Source organism: Theobroma cacao, chromosome 9 (genome assembly GCF_053813885.1).
Source record: "Theobroma cacao isolate CCN51 chromosome 9, ASM5381388v1, whole genome shotgun sequence".
Taxonomy (NCBI): Eukaryota; Viridiplantae; Streptophyta; class Magnoliopsida; order Malvales; family Malvaceae; genus Theobroma; species Theobroma cacao.
This window is the reverse complement of record NC_142647.1, coordinates 19,683,838-19,702,802: the sequence shown is the minus strand read 5'-3', so window position 1 is coordinate 19,702,802 and position 18,965 is coordinate 19,683,838. Positions and strand designations below refer to the sequence as shown.

At 34.9% G+C, this 18,965-nt stretch overlaps 2 protein-coding genes across 2 annotated transcripts; one reads left to right on the top strand and one right to left on the bottom strand.

Annotated features, from left to right (window-relative positions):
- The first annotated feature begins 982 nt into the window (after positions 1-982).
- On the top strand, positions 983-2,819 carry LOC18589488 (cytochrome P450 CYP73A100-like). Its single transcript, XM_018127645.2, has 2 exons — positions 983-1,888; positions 1,960-2,819. The coding sequence occupies exons 1-2, from the start codon at positions 1,017-1,019 to the stop codon at positions 2,693-2,695; spliced, it is 1,608 nt and encodes a 535-aa protein (XP_017983134.1). The 5' UTR covers positions 983-1,016; the 3' UTR covers positions 2,696-2,819.
- A 157-nt stretch (positions 2,820-2,976) lies between these two features.
- HEN2 (RNA helicase, ATP-dependent, SK12/DOB1 protein) lies at positions 2,977-18,891 on the bottom strand. Its single transcript, XM_018127643.2, has 17 exons — positions 18,651-18,891; positions 17,399-18,455; positions 15,652-15,966; positions 15,421-15,525; positions 15,264-15,332; positions 14,835-15,002; positions 14,686-14,757; positions 14,498-14,614; positions 12,705-12,914; positions 12,461-12,619; positions 9,437-9,526; positions 9,223-9,315; positions 6,872-7,025; positions 5,687-5,835; positions 5,505-5,600; positions 5,131-5,223; positions 2,977-3,409 (listed from the first exon to the last, which is right to left on the bottom strand). The coding sequence occupies exons 2-17, from the start codon at positions 18,368-18,370 to the stop codon at positions 3,299-3,301; spliced, it is 2,973 nt and encodes a 990-aa protein (XP_017983132.2). The 5' UTR covers positions 18,371-18,455; positions 18,651-18,891; the 3' UTR covers positions 2,977-3,298.
- Positions 18,892-18,965: the final 74 nt, after the last annotated feature.

Below are 18,965 nucleotides of genomic sequence, written 5' to 3'. Positions count from 1 at the left end.
GTTTTTGTTGTAAATTATGGATGAGTATTTTTGTTTCCTTTTTCTCTAAATCCAACAAAGACGTGGATTTGAAGTAGCAATGAAGCCGTTTTAGTGCTCAAATGCAAAAAGTAAATTAGTACTAAAGGTATTATTAAATAAAACAAAATTAAAGAGTAGTTATTATTAAATTATTTTTATATTTTGATAAAAATATTACTTATTTATAATAAAGTGTATTTTTTTCTCATCATCTATTATTTGGGTATTTTTATTATTTATTTAAAAAAATTTAAAATTTTAATAAAGAGTATTTTTGTTATTTATGAGTTATTTCTCAACTATTCCTAAAATTATTTCTGCCAACGAAATAATAAAATAATAATAATAATAATAGCAATTCTCATCTTATTTCATTCCCATAAACCAATTTAAATTATAATTATTCTTATCTTATTCTATTCTTACGAGATGATTATTCTATTTTTATTTTATTTCTTCCTACAACCAAACCATACTGTTAATTCTCGTTCTCGATCCTTATAAGCAAGAAGGAGTGAATTTCATTGTTAACGTGGACGGTGTTGTGTGTTTAATTGTTGAGATGTAGCAGCCATTATTTGTTGTAATGACTTGTAGGAATTGTTACAACTTAGATGCAAAGTTGAGTGGTCAAAACCGGAAGAAGTGTAAAAGCAAAAAGAGTGGAATAATGAAGTGGATTCAAATGTTAATTTGTTAGCATTGAATCAATGTTCCTTCATTCTCTTTGTGATCGATTTCAGGTAAACATAAAACTTCAAAGTTACAATTGAGAATGCTAAGGTTGGTGGACGCGGCCTCCACCAACCAACCAAAGACAATCCTGACTTTGACTTTGAAAACTTAGAGAGTACCTCCTACCTTGATTCGCAAAGAGCCCATGGATTCTCTACAAAACCATGGGGCACCCACCAACCCTCCTACCCGCTCGTCGTCTCTATATATAGATATTCAATATATTCAGTTTCCCTCCTCAGAGGTTTCCATCTACAAACATGGCTCGTCTTCTTTTCAGCAAAGCAACTCTTGGCACCACCCTCGCCCTGTTACTTATCCTTGCACTAACCAAAAACTACTCTAATTTCTCCACCCAAACCCTCCTTTCAGTCACCATTGTCCCAGTACTTGCTACCATCTACTTTTTGCTGCACACCATTTCCACGTCTTCCGCTGCCCTCCCTCCAGGTCCTCTCTCTATTCCAATATTTGGGAATTGGCTCCAAGTTGGTAATGACCTAAACCACCGCCTTCTAGCTTCCATGGCACAAACGTACGGCCCGGTGTTCCTCCTAAAACTTGGCTCAAAGAACCTGGCGGTGGTCTCAGAGCCTGAGCTCGCCACCCAGGTGCTGCACACACAAGGCGTCGAATTCGGGTCGAGGCCGCGCAACGTAGTTTTCGATATTTTCACAGGCAATGGACAGGACATGGTGTTCACAGTTTACGGAGACCATTGGCGCAAAATGCGCAGAATTATGACTTTGCCGTTTTTCACAAACAAAGTGGTGCACCATTACAGTAGCATGTGGGAGGAAGAAATGGAGCTGGTGGTTAGTGACCTGAAAAAGGATGAGGAATTGGTGAAGAGCAAAGGGATGGTTATCAGAAAACGTTTGCAGCTGATGCTTTATAATATCATGTACAGGATGATGTTTGATGCCAAGTTTGAGTCACAGGAAGACCCCTTATTCATTGAGGCAACGAGATTCAATTCGGAGAGGAGCCGCTTGGCTCAGAGTTTTGAGTACAATTACGGCGACTTCATTCCCTTGCTCAGACCATTTCTAAGAGGGTACTTGAACAAGTGCAGGGATTTGCAGCGCCGGAGGCTCGCCTTTTTCAACAACTATTATGTCGAGAAAAGAAGGTAATTCATCAAGTGATTTCCTAGTTAATTTTCTGGGTATTTTAATCGGGTTTTGAATTTATTGTTTACAGGGAAATAATGGCTGCTAATGGGGAGAAGCACAAGATCAGCTGCGCTATTGATCACATCATAGACGCTGAAATGAAGGGAGAGATTAGTGAAGAAAATGTGCTCTACATCGTGGAAAACATCAATGTTGCAGCGATCGAAACCACTCTGTGGTCGATGGAGTGGGCTATAGCTGAGCTGGTGAACCATCCTAACGTTCAGCACAAGATTCGCCAAGAGATCTCGCAAGTCCTGAAAGGAGAGGCAGTCACAGAATCAAACCTCCACGAATTGCCCTACCTGCAAGCCACCGTAAAGGAGACGCTAAGGCTACACACCTCGATTCCATTGTTGGTGCCCCACATGAACCTTGAGGAAGCAAAGCTTGGAGGCTTCACCATTCCCAAAGAGTCCAAGGTGGTAGTCAATGCCTGGTGGCTGGCCAACAATCCCAAATGGTGGAAACGTCCAGAGGAATTCAGGCCAGAGCGATTCTTAGAAGAAGAATGTGGTACAGATGCCGTTGCTGGCGGGAAGGTTGATTTTAGGTACTTGCCATTTGGAATGGGCAGGCGTAGCTGCCCGGGAATCATACTCGCGCTACCAATCCTGGGCCTTGTGATTGCCAAACTGGTTACCAATTTTGAGATGAAAGCTCCCATGGGAACAGACAAGATTGATGTGAGTGAAAAAGGAGGGCAATTCAGTTTGCACATTGCAAACCATTCAACGGTTGCGTTCAGCCCTATCGTGGTGTGATCTGTTGGGATCCCATGTATCAAGGGGATCACAAGCAATAAAGTTTTTCATTTCCATACTATTTCACTGTAACTGTTGAGCCATGCAAAGTTGCTGAAAGAAAAGGTTTACCATATTGCATTTATTTCTTCACCTCTACTTCTCCAGTATCAATGGTATTGTCGTTTTCAATTCTAACAGATTTGTTCAAGGACCTCTCTGTTTCAATGCAAAGCCCATTCAATTCAACCAACGCTAACAAAAAAGTTTCTGCCATGAATAGGTTCTAAGCCTCAGAGGAGTAACTGCAACATTCTTCCTTTTTTTTTTTTTTTTGGAAAATAAAATCTATTTCATATTCACAAAATTTTCGTTCGAGCAATATATGTTGTCATGGGCATATCTGTTACAAATAGAATATAACAAAAATTAGTGACTACATTTAACAAAATTTAGAGCTAAAGTCCCTTAAGTGTAGTAAAGGGAAGGAAAATAAGGGGGCAGGGGAAAAATTGAAAAGAAGAAGAGGGGAAATCTAAGATGTCAGCATATGACAGAGCAGAAGACAACTGAAAACTTGGATGGTTGAATTCCGTAACACAAGTAGCCTGCAAAAACACACATTTACAGATAAAGGGAGTTTGCAAACATGATGCCTCGCCGTAGGCTCTCACTTGCTGCAGCAAATTTCTTCTCCAAATTAACTTCTCCGACGGCTTCAGCAGCAGCATGCAGCTGAGTACAATAAAGTACAACTTAGAGGCATTTTCATTCAAATCTGAATGAATTAAAGAAGCAAAGGGCAGCCAAATTTACAAGCCCACCCACCACAATCTCTCGTAAACATTCAATAGAAAACTTTTTAGTTGGTATACCCACAACTAGGGCAGGGAATTCATGTTGGCAAGTCATTATCGTGTTTGGTTGAGATGGGATACAAGATATATATGGGTCTACACAAACATGAAATGATTAAATTATTCTTGTCAAAAACCTTGGCTCAAACACATGTTTATTAAGCAGGTTATGCGATATGACTAACACGTTCATCAAACAAGTATCAAAAGTTCTAAAGACGAGATATAATAACATGATTACACGACAAGAAACTCATTACTCATTTAAACTTAGATCAAAATATAATAAGATATCAAAATTGAAATTCAAGTAAATGAATTATGATTGTACTTACAATACAATAAAAATCAATGGCAACAGAATTTATTTTATTATGATATAAGATGATAAAACTCAAGTCAAATTATAACATACCCAAAAAGAAACACAATTTAAAGCATTTTAAGCAACAAAAATAAAGAGATTAACTCGTTCTCTTCTCTACATCTTGATTGTATTTAAAAATTAACAATTGGGGAGTGACATCATAAAAGGGAAAAAAAGCAAAAAAAATAAAAAGAGAAACTTGCACATACAATCAACAAAATTACTTTACCGAAATGTGAAGGAATTTCATTTTTTAAAAGGAAGAACAAGAAAATGCTACTAGAATATACAGCCAAAAAGGTGAAAAGTAAATCAATAGCTAATGTCATTAGTAGACATCTGAAAATCAAAACAAAACAAGATAAAACAACTTCCATATATATACATATATGGCATAATAAAACACCATCAGTTTTATTCAAATAACAAAACTTTCACAACCACAAAATTCAAAGCATTTGAACAAAATATGTTCTTAAAACCAGGAAAAAAAAAGTAAAAAAATGTTTAGACACTTTGAAGGGGTGAAGGACAAGAGAAGTATATCAAAGTGGAGGGAACGGTGGAGGGAGAGAGTGGGAGGAGAAGATGAGATGGGTCTGTTAGATTGAGGGTAAGGCTGTGATGGAAGAATGGAGAAAGGAGCAGATTGGCATCTTACTTAGATGGGTTTGGTTCAGATTTGAGAAAAGTATCTATTCTAGAAATTTCTTCATTTGATCACCATTATTATCTCTACAATTCAAATAAAATAAATTAAATTCCAATTCTTCAAACAATTCGTTTTAATGCTAAAATAGTCTTTATGAGCCTATATGTAAACAGGCATAAGCAGGTTAGAGGGTATAAGTTATACCAGTTGACACTATTATTAGTTAAACAGGTTAAGTGGGTTGTCAATTCAATAGGTAGGTTGAGCTGCCAAAAACACGAAAATTTTTGTATCATAAGCAGGTTGACACGAGTATGATCTGAAAATGATTATACAAAACCCTAACTCACTTATTTGTGTTGTTTTATCAGGTTGGGTCCAAAATTACCAACTTTATGAAAGTACTAGTTGACCATTGGGAAATAATGGAAAACAGAGAAATAAAGGTCAATAAAGAAACTCCCAAAACTGTGTTTCCAAAAATCCAATGGAAAAAAATGAAAAACGGCAGAAGAGAACCGTGTATTATTATAATGTGGGAAGGGGTGATGGGGCATAGTGGAGGTTCTGATCATTGTACCTGGTTCAGAAACTCATCAAGTCTTCTAGCGCTCCTAATAATGCTACCTTCAAATATATCAGTCATCTGTGTTATCTCTGCAAAAGTTGCACCCTGAGGAACAATCAAGCAATGAACTAGATTAATAGTCCGTGAAAAAGAAATGGAAAACTGAAACAACATGCCCAATCAGAGCAGGCACCTAGACAGACATCTGTATAAACATTACTGATGGCAGAACTATAAATCTGATAGAAATGCATGAGAGAGAGAATGCAGAGACAATCAGATGAGAAGATAGTGGAATTAATTTTAAAACAAAGCCAGTTGCAAATTGAACACAACATAGAAGCAGCAACTTTTTCCTTACAGAACCAATTATGTAGAGCACTAACCTTTGACCAACAATAAATCACATCCATCAAGAATGGCCTTACTGTTGATTCTACATACTCGTCAACATTTACATCCAATTTGCATTCATGTTGTATCTGCAACCATTAAGAGATCATTCTAATTATCTTGTTTATGGTAAATTAATAACGTACATGAACAAGAAAAATTGCAGATGAAGAACCTCTGCTATTTTTCTCGCACTTTCTTGGAGTTGCTGTAACGGTTTAGCAATTTCTGTCCTCAACTGTATTTGTTCACTTGATTTGTCTACTGGAATGAAACAACTTGCAAGGGCAGCTACTTGGTGATGATCAAGATCATTGAAGGTACCTGATTAAAATTTTGTTCAAACTTCAAACACAACAGAAAATTCAAAAACACTGGATGCCAAGATTTGCCTGATCAGCTGTAAAGTATACCTTGCACTCAGCCCTAAAATACAAGCCATGAAAATCATATAATGTTTAAAATTTGAAAAACTCCTTAATGATGCATGGAAGTTAATTTAAATATTGGATAATTTCACAAAGAACCAAAATAAGCGCAAGTTTCAATTTTTTTTTTTTTTTGAAGAGCAAGTGCAAGTTTCATTTAACCTCCAGCAGTATGAAAAAAATCCAATAAATTGTGCTATTAATTATTAGAGTTTATCAGCAAATATCTGAAAACAGCTTTCAATATGCTTATCTAATATCATATTTAGATGTATTTAAGAAAAGAAAAATTCATTAGTGTAACAGTTTTCTTTTCACCTTTTGATATTCTTTCTTATCATTTTTTTCAGTTTAATTAACAAATATGTGTGAATACTCATAGGCATTTCCCTAAAGAAACAAATTCCCTCCATCCTACTGTCTTAATTCTATTTGTAACATGCACAAGGTCCAAGGATAGTTATGGTTATAAATCAGTAGTCAATGTTTATTCATTAGTAATAAACAAAAATCTCAGCACGATCCAAAATAGAAAGATGGACTAACATCAGGTGGTGGAGTTCACAAATATAGATAAACGGATTAAATTCATTTTTAAAAAATTTTTCAGGAAAGAATCTCATGGACCTTTTTTTTTTTTTAATTACTAGTAGAATTATAATATTTAAATTATTTCATTTTTTAAAAAAATTTGATGACACTAAGTCATTATAAGAAATCTTTAAAAATAAAATGTATTTTTCACTTTTCAATAAACAACTAAAAAAGTTTGGGTTAGCAGCCCTTCCATGAAATGAAATTCTGACCAGGCTAGCATCTCTAGAAAAGCCTCTGCCCACCTGGCCAGGAAAATACATAGCCTTATTTGATAAGATAAGACCCTATGTACCACAAAAAGGATTGGGCTTTGGGCAACAGTAGTTGAAACTCACCATTAAACATCAGTTCTGTAACAAGCAGTTCATCTCCAGTGTCTATCAAGCAGGCTGCCCGTCCCTTTAACTGGACAACACCATCAGCATCAATATGGCCTAGCTTCTTCAGTACCCTTGAACGGTTCCTAAGTTCATCGCGGAATTTTTTAAGCTGCAAGAGGAAGAGCAAACTTTAATAAAATCACAGAACAGGCAAACAGAATTAATGCAGTTTGTATTGATCTAATGAGATATTACTATTAACAAGAAAATGCTTTGCAGATTATAACCATTTCATGCCACATTGGGGGAATAAAAACCCATCATAACATAAATTGGTGCATGTAAAAGGTAAAGGTCAGTTGATATTCACTATTCTAAAATCAGATGTATTCTGTTTTCCTTTTCTTTCTTTTGGAAAGAAAATCAGATGTATTTGCCGTTTGCAAACAAAATATAAATTAGCCTAAACAGCCAACCAGCAACTAAGTCAGAAGCACTCATTCTGGTATGAGTTCATTGTGCAATTACCATCTTTAAGCTCTCAAACCAACAGTTACAGTCAACGAACAATTCAAGATTCGGAGAACACTGAAGATTTTCACAGTCAAGGTAGGTAAAATTAACACTCTCTTCTCTATACCTACAGCATATCTGATTACCTGCTGAAAGTTGTTGCATCCATTCAAACTTGACATCTTAGGTGCCATTTAGCAACATTTGTTTATGTTATCTGTTTTTTGCATAAAATTTTTGAAATAGAAATCCAAAACATGTCTACTGACATGCTTTTGGCTCCAAAAAAATAATTCTAACAACAATGGAAACAAGAAAATTTTTTTTATTGCTATTGTTATCAATTATGTGGCTTGAATGCAAGAGAGAGTATCAGGACTACTTAGTTTTAGAGAACGCTTCATCATTTCCACTTTTACTCAAACCTGATGAACAAAATACAATCAATAACTAAATGTCAAAACCCTTGTATTCTAAGCTTCTAAAAAACCGAACATATCTTTTGAATAATTTTTCAATTCTCTGAAAAATTAAAAACAGAGGTTTATTTGGAAGGTCACGACCTCAATCCCATGTCAATTTTGCTAGGTTGAACATGTTCGACAGTATTACTTTAAAAAAATGAAGAGTCAAAGGAACATAAGTTTTCAAAAACAATGTTCCCATAAATATGTGCATTTATGAAAAAAAGTACTATTCCACGGTTTTATAAGAAAAACATAACATTAAATAGAATAAATAATAGATTTTACAATAATATTTAATCCGATACAAGATTATAATGATTTAAACATAGCTATGTCTAAATGCAATAGTATATAATTGTGTAAAAGTAAACAAATCTGCAACTACATAAAATATTAAATATATAATCACATCAAACATTTATAAACAATACATAAGTCCTAAAATCTCATTTTTTATATGAACTAATATAAATTATATTAAACTTATAACTAAATATATTATTAAGAATGTTAGTGCAGTATATTATTCAAGCAAAGCCTAATCTAATTATAATTATATCATATACAAAAATAACCATATAATATATTTAGATTTGTACAGTTAATTTAATATATAATACACTTAAAAATATAACCATTTGCTTATATTAAAAATACAAAAATTCAAAATTATAAATTATATAGTATTTTTAATATTTAAATATTACTACCTCCGTTTCAAATTGAATGTCCATCTTACTATTATATGATGTTTCCGAATAATATGCATTTTCCCAACAGGACTATTTTCAGTGTTACCCTTCATCGAAATACTAACTTTAGATGGACTCATCTAGCTTGATGACATGTAAAGAGTAAAAGTTGTTAAGTAAGGGATGAAATACCCCATTCCTCAAACTTAGTGCCATTTGGAAAATTGGCATTCAGTTTGAAATAAAGAGAGTATTAATTTATATTGGTTTTTTATTACATATACTATATGACTTACGGAATTTTTATATCCCTACAATGTAATATAATATTATTTTTTATTTATTAGCATTTTAATTCTTTATTTAATTATTATGTTTCTTAAATGATCAACACATTTTATTTCTTCTTATTTATAGAGAAATTAAAGTTATCAAATATGTAGAAAACAGATATCTTGAATAAAACTTTTCTTTTATGTGAAAGCACCATTTGTTTAAAATATGCATCTACTAAAACTTATAAATTCAGCAAAGTGTTAAAATAAGTTAAAATACTAAGGACTTTTGGAACTTTGACTCTTTTAAGAAGAATGAATTCACACATATACATGTTGAGGCCAAATCAAATACAAGCAGCATCCCATTTGCAGAGTAATGTCAGATCTACATAATGAGGCAATCCCAAATGCAATACCTGGGAATCACGCATTTTTGACTTGAGTTGTTGAATCTCATGATTCACCTCTGCCTTTCTCTGGAAAGATCTAATTTGAAGCACATCTTGAGACTGCCATGCACAAAATAGGGTAAGCATAGGGAATATAATTTAGTATATAATTTTATAAGCACAAATGTGTTCTCTAATTGAAGTAATAAAGAAAGAAATCTGAATTTAAATTAATGTGAACCTTGTGAAGTGGATGAGCAAACAACTTCTTTTCGAGTTCCTCAACTTGTTTCACCAACTCAACAATTTCTGGATCTTCAATTTTCATGTCCTGTAAATCAATTTAAATAAGTAATTCATTATTTATTCCTATCCAAAGTTCTCTCACGCAACCGAATTTAGAATTTCAAAAGCATGTTGTTGAAATATATTCCTACCACTCCTGAGTATGTATGATGGTCATGGAAAAACAGAATAAAGAGCATACTCTAAAGCAATTGCAAGCAATGAAGAAATAAAAAACAGAATGGAGATAAAATACTGTGAAGATGCTTGCTAAGTGAGGGCTATTCAAGATGATGCAGCCATGGAAGGAGATGCTTTGTTATTTTCATATTTATAATTTTCGTACTAGCAATTTAGGACTCTAATTCATAAATTTGGGCTATTGTCATGTACACTACAGAGTTTATTTTTTCTGATACATGAGTCCTACGGGAATTCAGGAAATTTTCAATTTATAGCTGATATGAGCCTTAGTCATGGTCCATTGGGTCTTATTCTGAGTTTAGATAAATTATTAGGGCATTTCTTGTGGTCTTGAGTCAGTTGAGTCTTTCCTAATTCTAACAATTTCAAGAGTCTCAATTCAAGGAGGACAACTTAATACTTACATATTCATATCTCTATCTATTGCTAGACTTGGTAGAGATGATCTGTAATTAAGATTTCAGTTATTAACAGTTCTCGGAGAATTTGTGATTTAATGATTGGAAATTTCCTCCTTTATTTCTTTTTTCCCTTTCTACCCTACAATGCTTCAGGTCAGAGTATATAGCACAAAAACAGCAATCATAAACTTGTTTCCTCCTTATCTAAATGCTACCAAAGAATTCCTGAAACCATTTTTTTAAATACAACCCTCTTTTGAGATCACAACTCAAATAAATCTAAGCCTTTTAAATCATAAACCCTTATCCTAATTTCAACCATATACCTTTACTCCCTCATTCTCTAGCCTTAGCTCATCATAAACCTTAAGTAGGCAGACTTTTCTTAATCTATCCTACATCAATTAGCATCAGAGCGAAAGATCCGTCTTTGTTCCTATTTAACTTTCCCTTTCTCTATTTTATTTTACATCTATGGTAAGCAATACGGAACTTTCATCAAAGTTTCAAACTTTGCACAAAAGTTTTGAGGCTTTTTATTAAGGTCATGAACCTGTCAACAAGGATATCATATAATTAAAAGCTGAAAGTTTATATATAAAGTGTTGATATGGGAAGAATTAAAGAAAATCTTAGGATGAGATAAAGGGCCTTTTTTGAAGCTGTCCAATGATGTCTCAAGCAAAGAAATTTTGGAGGCAATCAAAAAACAAGAGATAAGGCCTCTGATTTGGGCCCAAGATCAAACACTACCAAAGCTTTAAACTGATTACTCATTCTAGTTCTGAACAATGCAGCACCATTCAGCCACCCAGAGCAAGCCAAGATCTATGCTGACGTTGAAAAGGTCAAAGTTGTGCAAGCAATCTGGACTTCAAGAAAAGCACAAGGTGAGGATAAAAACTTTAAGTTATTGATTGTCCGGGCTAACAGAGAGAAGTCAGGTGTGCAAGAAGCTGTTTCCAGGGAACCCAAGGATGAATTTGTGTTCAAAAATTCCCCAGTTTCTAGATGTTCTAGGCATTATTCATGGCAATTTAATGTGATGGAAGGAAGGAAAATTTGCTAACTTATCAATCTTAGGTTCCAGAGAAAAGTTTCAAGTTTAGTGAACTTAGGTCAATTTGCACGCTTGATGGTTCTTCTACTTCAACACTTCAAAAGTCCAGGTCAAGTTACTACAAACAGAGGAAAATGATGCACCCATGAAAGAAGATAGTTTAAACTATAGTTTAATATTTTTGTATTTACAATTTCAGTACTAGCAATTTGGAATTGTTTAATAAGTTGGGGCTATCTTTGTACACAAGGGAATAATTGTCAACTTTCAGTTCCTGTACCCTAGGGACATTCTAATATTTTTCTCTTTCCCTGAAATGAGCCTTAGGCATGGTGCATAAGGTCTCCTTTTGAGTTTAGAAAATTATTAAGGCTTTCTTCAGGTATTTAATTTATATTAGTCAAGTCTTTTTCCCAGTTCTAATAGTTTTAGGAATCTTACACCAAGGAAGACAAGTTAGAACTTGCCTATATTTTTGTATTGCTAATCTCGTTAGAGTTGATTTTTGATAAAGATTTGAGTTATTAAGAGGGTATGTGATTGAGTGGTTTAAAATTTCTTCTTTTCTTCTTTCTCTCTCTACAGAAATGTGCTCCAGGTTACACTGGTTGCAGCACAAAAGTGGCATCAATAAACTTGCTTCATTCTAATTCTACTGCTGCCAGAAAATTCCAGCAATCTTTCCTTGACATTTTTTAGATCAAATCTCAACTAAATTAAACCATAATGAATTTCTAAACTCTAATACTAATTCCTACCATAAACCCATAACACTTCATCACTGATTTTCGAGCTTTGGCCCACCATGAATCCTAAGTCAACAGACTTCTCATAATCTGTCCTACATCCACAGAGTGTTCTGCACAGACTATGGGGCAAACAGAAAAGAACGAAATGAGGAAGTAGGAAGCTAGGAGTCAAAATGTTATAGATAGACAAGATTGGTTTACTTCTTGAGTCTGGGGGATATTGGGAGCTTCAATTGGTAAGTGTTTCTCATTAAGACAAGGTGTTAGATGGTTTACTGAAGTTGTTTCAGAGCTATTTATTTTGAAATTTGTTAGGGAGTTTTTATATCCTTAGCTTTCCAGCAGAATTTTTTGTATGTGGAGTGTCCTCTTGTTGCAGCCCCAATATCTTTCACATAAGTCAAATGTTGACTATGAAAAACATGGAACAAAATAACAAAATACTGCAAGAAGTTACAACTATCAATAGCAAATGCACCAAAAGGAAAAAGTTTTCAGAATTGTCTCACTTTTGGTTTTACTAGAAAAAAATAACTCACAATATCTTAATATCGTGAAATAGTTACCGTGACAGGATTAAGTTTTGGAAGGCCTTGAGGAAATCGTGTTCCTAGCTCCTGCACTGCCAGTAATATACTCTGCCTGGCTTCAGGTGGCCGAAGATCAGGAGGTATGAATATTCTGATTTTGCTCAGAGCAGAAACAAGGGGCAACTGAACAGGAACCTAAAGTAGATGAAAATTGGAGATCAGAAAGTTCAGAAAACCAAGACTGAAGTTTAGCTTTTGTAATTTGGCTGTTTCAACTCACCACATGCATTTCACCCTTCTCTGCAGGACAGGGTGGGCATGGTTTTGGCCGTGCACCATTCTCACTAGAACCAGGTGAACAATGAAGTAGTGTATCCACGATATAACCACCACCACGAGCAGGCAATGCACCTAAACCTGCAGAGGGCCTTTTAACAACATTAACTACAACTCCCCAGCCCCAATCTGTACTGCCTTCTCTTACTTTGATCTGCAGTAAGCACTTTCAAGTTAGATGTTGAATCCTAATGCCAAAAAATATCCAAAGCAACATTACAAATCTAACAGTATATATCCAAGTTAGGTGCAATTAGGTGACACAACAATTGATGTCTATCCAATATATACACTTAACAGCAGGATAAACTATGCAAATTACAATATTTGAGTATGAATCCAAGACATAATTGAGACAGGAGAAAAAAACCGGTGTCAAGGCTAGGTGTATATATATATACAAAGAAAACCTTTTTTTCTCTAAGAAACAGACCACTGACCATTTGGAAAAACCTAAAATAAGTTTTGGAAAAACCTAAAATATTTCTTCTGTAGAAGTATAAATGAATTAATACATTTAGTTAAAATAAACATCCAGAAAGCACATGGTCATTTATCTAAATAATGAAACAAAAACTTCTAACAAAAGCACACTGCCATACATTTAACAAAAAAACATGAGTACTTCTAGGTTATAAACAATATATATATATATATATATATATATATATATATGGATTAATATTTGATGCACTAACAGTGTATAGCTTCTCTACACAGTCAGGCCACCAAATCTTGACACCACATTAATGAAGTATTATTTTGAAGGAAATAAAAGGTTGATAAGCTCCCAAAATGGTATCAGGTTTTAACATCAACCTTTTAGTTCCTTCAAAAAAATACCTCATTAGTGAGGTGTCAGGATTTGGTGGCCTGATAGTGTATAGAAGCTGTACACTGTTAGTGCATCAAATATTTTCCTTATACATATGCATATATATATATACATATGCATATATATATATACATATGCATATATATATATGTATATGTATGTATGTAAGTCTGTATGTATGCATGTATGTATGTATACTATGAAAATATTCCTTGTTATCAAACTATCAAAAGGAAACATTCCATGCAAAAGCAACCCAATTCCAGGACGGCATTCAAATAGAATTCATTTTGACGGTGATACAAACCACATTTAGCCAGGTTAGAAAGCAAATAACAACTTTGTACATTTACTGTTTCAGATAAATGAAATGTTTGAAATGAATCCTTAAAATGGAATTAAGGGAAAGGCGGGCGAAGGCTCTGACCCTATTAATTCACTTCCTTCCCTAAATACTGTTTTTTGCATGGTTCAAAGAACTGTAATTTTATGCCTCTAGTAAGTAATGACATACTGCTGGTCCTAAATGGGATGAACAACCAAATGGCAGCTATGGATTTTTAACTTAAAATTAAGCAACACATGTATGAAGGAGTTGCATGATGACCTTGAATACACAGGAACTGCACTTCAAATGAAACACCAAAAGTGACTAACTAGGCAGTTTGAATTTCAAAATTTTGATTGATAAGTTCTATGAAGGGAGAATTACTTCATGGATAGTTATGGCACAAAAGTATATTTTTACAAACTTTTGGCATTCTCACTAGTAATTAATAAGAAATAAGAATATATATATATATATGTATAGAGAGAGAGAGAGAGAGAGAGACAGCTGTACAATAACTAATGAGCAAATAGTGATTTCAACATAATCAACATCAACTACAATGAGCACTTACCAGCCGTCCAGGATCAAGATAATAAAGAATTCTTTCAGGCCTAGTAATTTCTGACATCAACTTCTTCTCTAACTGGGCTATTTCAAGTTTTAGTTTATGATATTCAGCTACTTCAGCCTGCACATATATATAAATGTTTGTATTGACACAAATTTTTAAAAACAAATCTAAAGAAGGAATGTGATTACCTCTCCTGAAGCATCAAGCAAGGCAGCTTCCTGTTCCAGCTTTGAAACCTTCTTTCCTATATCAGGTAAGGCCTGAAACACACAAAAGTCCAGAAGTTATTGCACGCACAATATGCTTATATAAAAGAGAATAGGGATTCAGCAAAGACCTTCTCATATTGAAACTGGTGGAATGAGTTCCTTATCACATGCTCAGCAGTGATCTGGCCTTCCGCACGGCTCATTAAATTCAAAATTGAATAGTAACTCAGTCTGAAAGTACTGACTAAAGGTGCCGGCTTACCCAATACCATGTCCTTGAGTGTATTCATCTCCATCTGTAAAACGAGATGATGGAAACTTTTTTGCTGCTTTAAAAACATACAGCAAGAGAATACAACATACTGCTAGCCCAGATTTTACTCCAATAAGAAAGTACTTTTACAAATACCAATTTGCAGTGAAAAAGGCAGTAAACAACATGAAATCCTGGAGGGTCAAAATTAAAAGGTCATACTTTCAAAGACTTTTCAAGATTGGTAAAACAGTATTGAATAGTTGCAGACTTCAAATGCAGATAAAAAGAATTGATCAATCACCTGCTCATCAATCATAATGATACAAATACCACGTTCATCTTTGCCACGACGCCCAGCCCTTCCGCTCATCTACAGGGTTTAGACAATAGTAAATGATCATCAACTTTAAAGATAGTTAAAATTAATTAAAAGGAAAAGGAACAAAATATTCACTCACCTGGATATACTCACCAGATCCGATATAACGATGGCTATCACCATCCCACTTCTTAACAGAAGTGAATACAACAGTTTTTGCAGGCATGTTTAAACCCATCGCAAACTGTAACAATCAAATTTTATAGTGGAAGATTGTCATCATTAATACACGAGGTATAAACATACTGAACAATAACATAAAGCACATATCATGAAAGAGAGTTGGTTGGGTGCCTGGAGATGATCTTACTGTTTCTGTGGCAAAAAGTGCCTTTATAAGGCCTTCCTGGAAAAGAAGCTCCACCAATTCCTTGATAACAGGAAGCAAACCAGAATGATGTACAGCAATGCCTCTCATAAGCAAGGGTAACATTAATTCAATAGCAGGCAAACATCTATCTTCTTCATTCAAGCAGAGTACTGCATTGCGAAAAACCTGTTCTACATCATCCTTCTCCTCCTGTGTATTGAAGTCAAGCTTGGACATAGACATCGCATGATATTCACACTCTCTTCTACTGAAGCTAAAAACAATGACTGGATGAAATTTCCGTTCCATAATCATCTGAAATTCAGAAAGTGAACGACTGAAACAGATATGATTACAATAGCAGAAACAAAGCTGGGATAGAAGACAAAAAGTACATTAACCTTGTCTAATTATTTCATATTACCATTGCTCACACAGACATGACACGTCTATGACTCCCATTACTAAATGTGATTGCTTTTTACTATGAATAAATGAAGGAGTTACTCAGGCAAAACCACGGAATCTATGGTGTGCAAGTTAAATGTCAAAAGGTCGGATGTTGGCTACAAATAAGATTAATTTCATATTAGTGGCAGGATCCTTAAACCCTAGATTTATGGATGACATAAAAAGATTTGGCCTGCTGAGTCATTATTATCCCAATAATGTGATCATTCTTACTTTTCAGATATGACATGGCATTTTCCTATTGGAAGATGGCCTACCAACCCGCCCCCACCATAAATATTATAAATGATTAATAACATAGGTGAAAAAGTGATATCTTTATTTCAAAATTTCCAACTTATACACAATTCTTGAAAACCAAATACCCCCTTTTCATTTTTACTCCCATTCGCTGTCCACTTTGTGAGATAAAAACCTAGAGATTGTTAAAACCATTTTCCCTCAGCTAAAACTTACATTGTCCCATTTTCATTTTTCTTTTCATAAATGAGTTCCTGTAACCATTGAATAGTTTACATTTTTACACCCGCAATGTGAGCATAAAGGAGGGTAGAATCAAGAAAGACAAGGTCTTCATCCAAAAGCAAATTAATGAGAAAAAGACAAACATTACAAATGGATGCTTGCTCTATCCTGATTCAATTCCTGTTCAAAAACTTTATTTGTATGAAGAAACATAAAGGAACAAGATAAAGCTGCTTATAATGCAGTGCAACTGCCAATAGAAATCTTGGAATAAAATTATTTTACTAAGCCATAAGCTTGCTTATGACAGAACTAACCAAAGTAATCCTCCCATAAAAAGATTTTGAATGTTCTAAATGGACAGATCTTATGGAAACTAATATTTTAACATAAGAAAGCAACATTCAAGTCCTTGGAATTCTATTTTGCTTAGGAAGGAAAAGAAATAGTTCACTTGTCAAATTTAAGTCCCCAAGAAGATTGAAAGTTACATGCCAGACGAGAAAATTCATAAACATGCAGCAGAACCGCCAGTTATGCCCATGAAAAGGTCCCCTTTCCCTGTTTTTCAACTACATTTCACAATTCCTGAATTGATTGTGTTCCTAATAGAAACTATTGACCTCTTAGATTTCAAAGATAGAAGTTTTCAGATGTTCAAACCTACTAATAAAGTGTATCAAAGGATCAGAAAAACTTGGGAAGCCTAATAAAGCAGAGGAGAAACAAAAGAGATCGGCATACTTTGAACAACAATAAAAACCAGCTAATAGCATAGATCAAAAGCAGTATTTAAATGTAGAAGCGGCACCTTCACAATTTTGTATATGTCAGAGCCCCCTGAAGCACTCCCACCTTTGGCACTTCTCCCACTACTTTTTCCATTTGCACTCTTGTTCAAATCACCCGGTCTCTGTTTTATGAATGAATCCTGGAGCTTCATGAAATTGTCCTCCCTTAATTGCTCATTCTCATCAACCACAAGATATAATCCACTCCCACCCATGGGGAAAACATAATGCTGCAAAGGAGTTGGCCTGAAATCTGTGTACACCACATGACAAGGCTGTTTGTGTAGATGACAAATCCACTCCACAAACTCAGTGGCATTGGACATTGTCGCCGAAAGGAAAACCATTTTTATAGCTGGTGGCAAAAATATTATACTCTCTTCCCAAACAACCCCTCTTTCCCTATCCTTCATATAATGAATTTCATCAAAGATAACCCACGCAACCTCCTTCAAAACCTCTGATCCCCTATAAAGCATCCCTCTAAGAATCTCTGTTGTCATGACCAGACAACTAGCATTAGGAGACAAGGTAACATCACCAGTCATCAGCCCCACATCTTGGAACTCATGATGCAGCTCCCTATACTTCTGGTTACTCAAAGCTTTCAATGGTGAAGTATATATGACCCTTTGCTTATCCCTAAAGGCCATTGCAATGGCGTACTCAGCAACTGCAGTTTTACCTGCAGACGTATGTGCTGAGACCAAAACCGACTCATTTCTTTCCAAGCAGGCCACGGATACTCGCTGAAACGGGTCAAGCTCAAACTTATAAGTTTTGGCCATGTCCCCATTGTACACCGGATTTGAGAGCGTCCCATGAATCGATTCATCTTTAATTGAAGTGTACCCACTAGGAACTGCAACCTCATGCACGCATGTTCGTGCTAGACTTCTCCGTTTGGAGGCTGATTCTTGGCTAGGGGTCTCTGTAACATGTGGTTTTTCAGGTGATTTCCGTTTCCCTAGTGCAGCCGGTTCTTCTTCCATTGTAAGGGTTTACTCTGACTACTATTAGATACCAACTTCACTAAAATTCCGCAGCACCTTCCAAAAATGTTATGCCGCTTCCCCTCTGCTAAACCAATCGAGATTTTTATCAAAAAAAAAAAAAAAGCGAACAGATTATCACACATTAGATGCAAATGCACCTCAAAAACACAGGGAAAAAGGAGTAATAATAATGGTAGCTAAAGCAAAGCACATACTTTTTAGCTGTAATGAAAAACAGCTAAAAATAAACAGAAAATGAAACAATCCAATAGCTCACATTTTGCCCCCGAAATGAATAAGTAAATTAAGCTACAGCTCTCGGAAAATAAAAAACAAGAAGAGAAAAGTAATGCAAAATAGAAAAATTAGGGTTGTTTGAAAGAGGAGGAAGTTGTGTTTGTCACGTGCCAGCGAACCTCTTGAAACCGAAAATGGTAGCAGCAGCTTAAGCTTAACAGAGTAGAGGCAGCGCAGAGGCAGGCAGCGAAAAAGGGATTTTGATTTCTCGCTTCGTAGAATTAGAGGATGAGCCCTTGTTCTTGTTAACATTTAGGACTGTACTCCATTTTTTATGGACCAAGGTCCAGCCCAA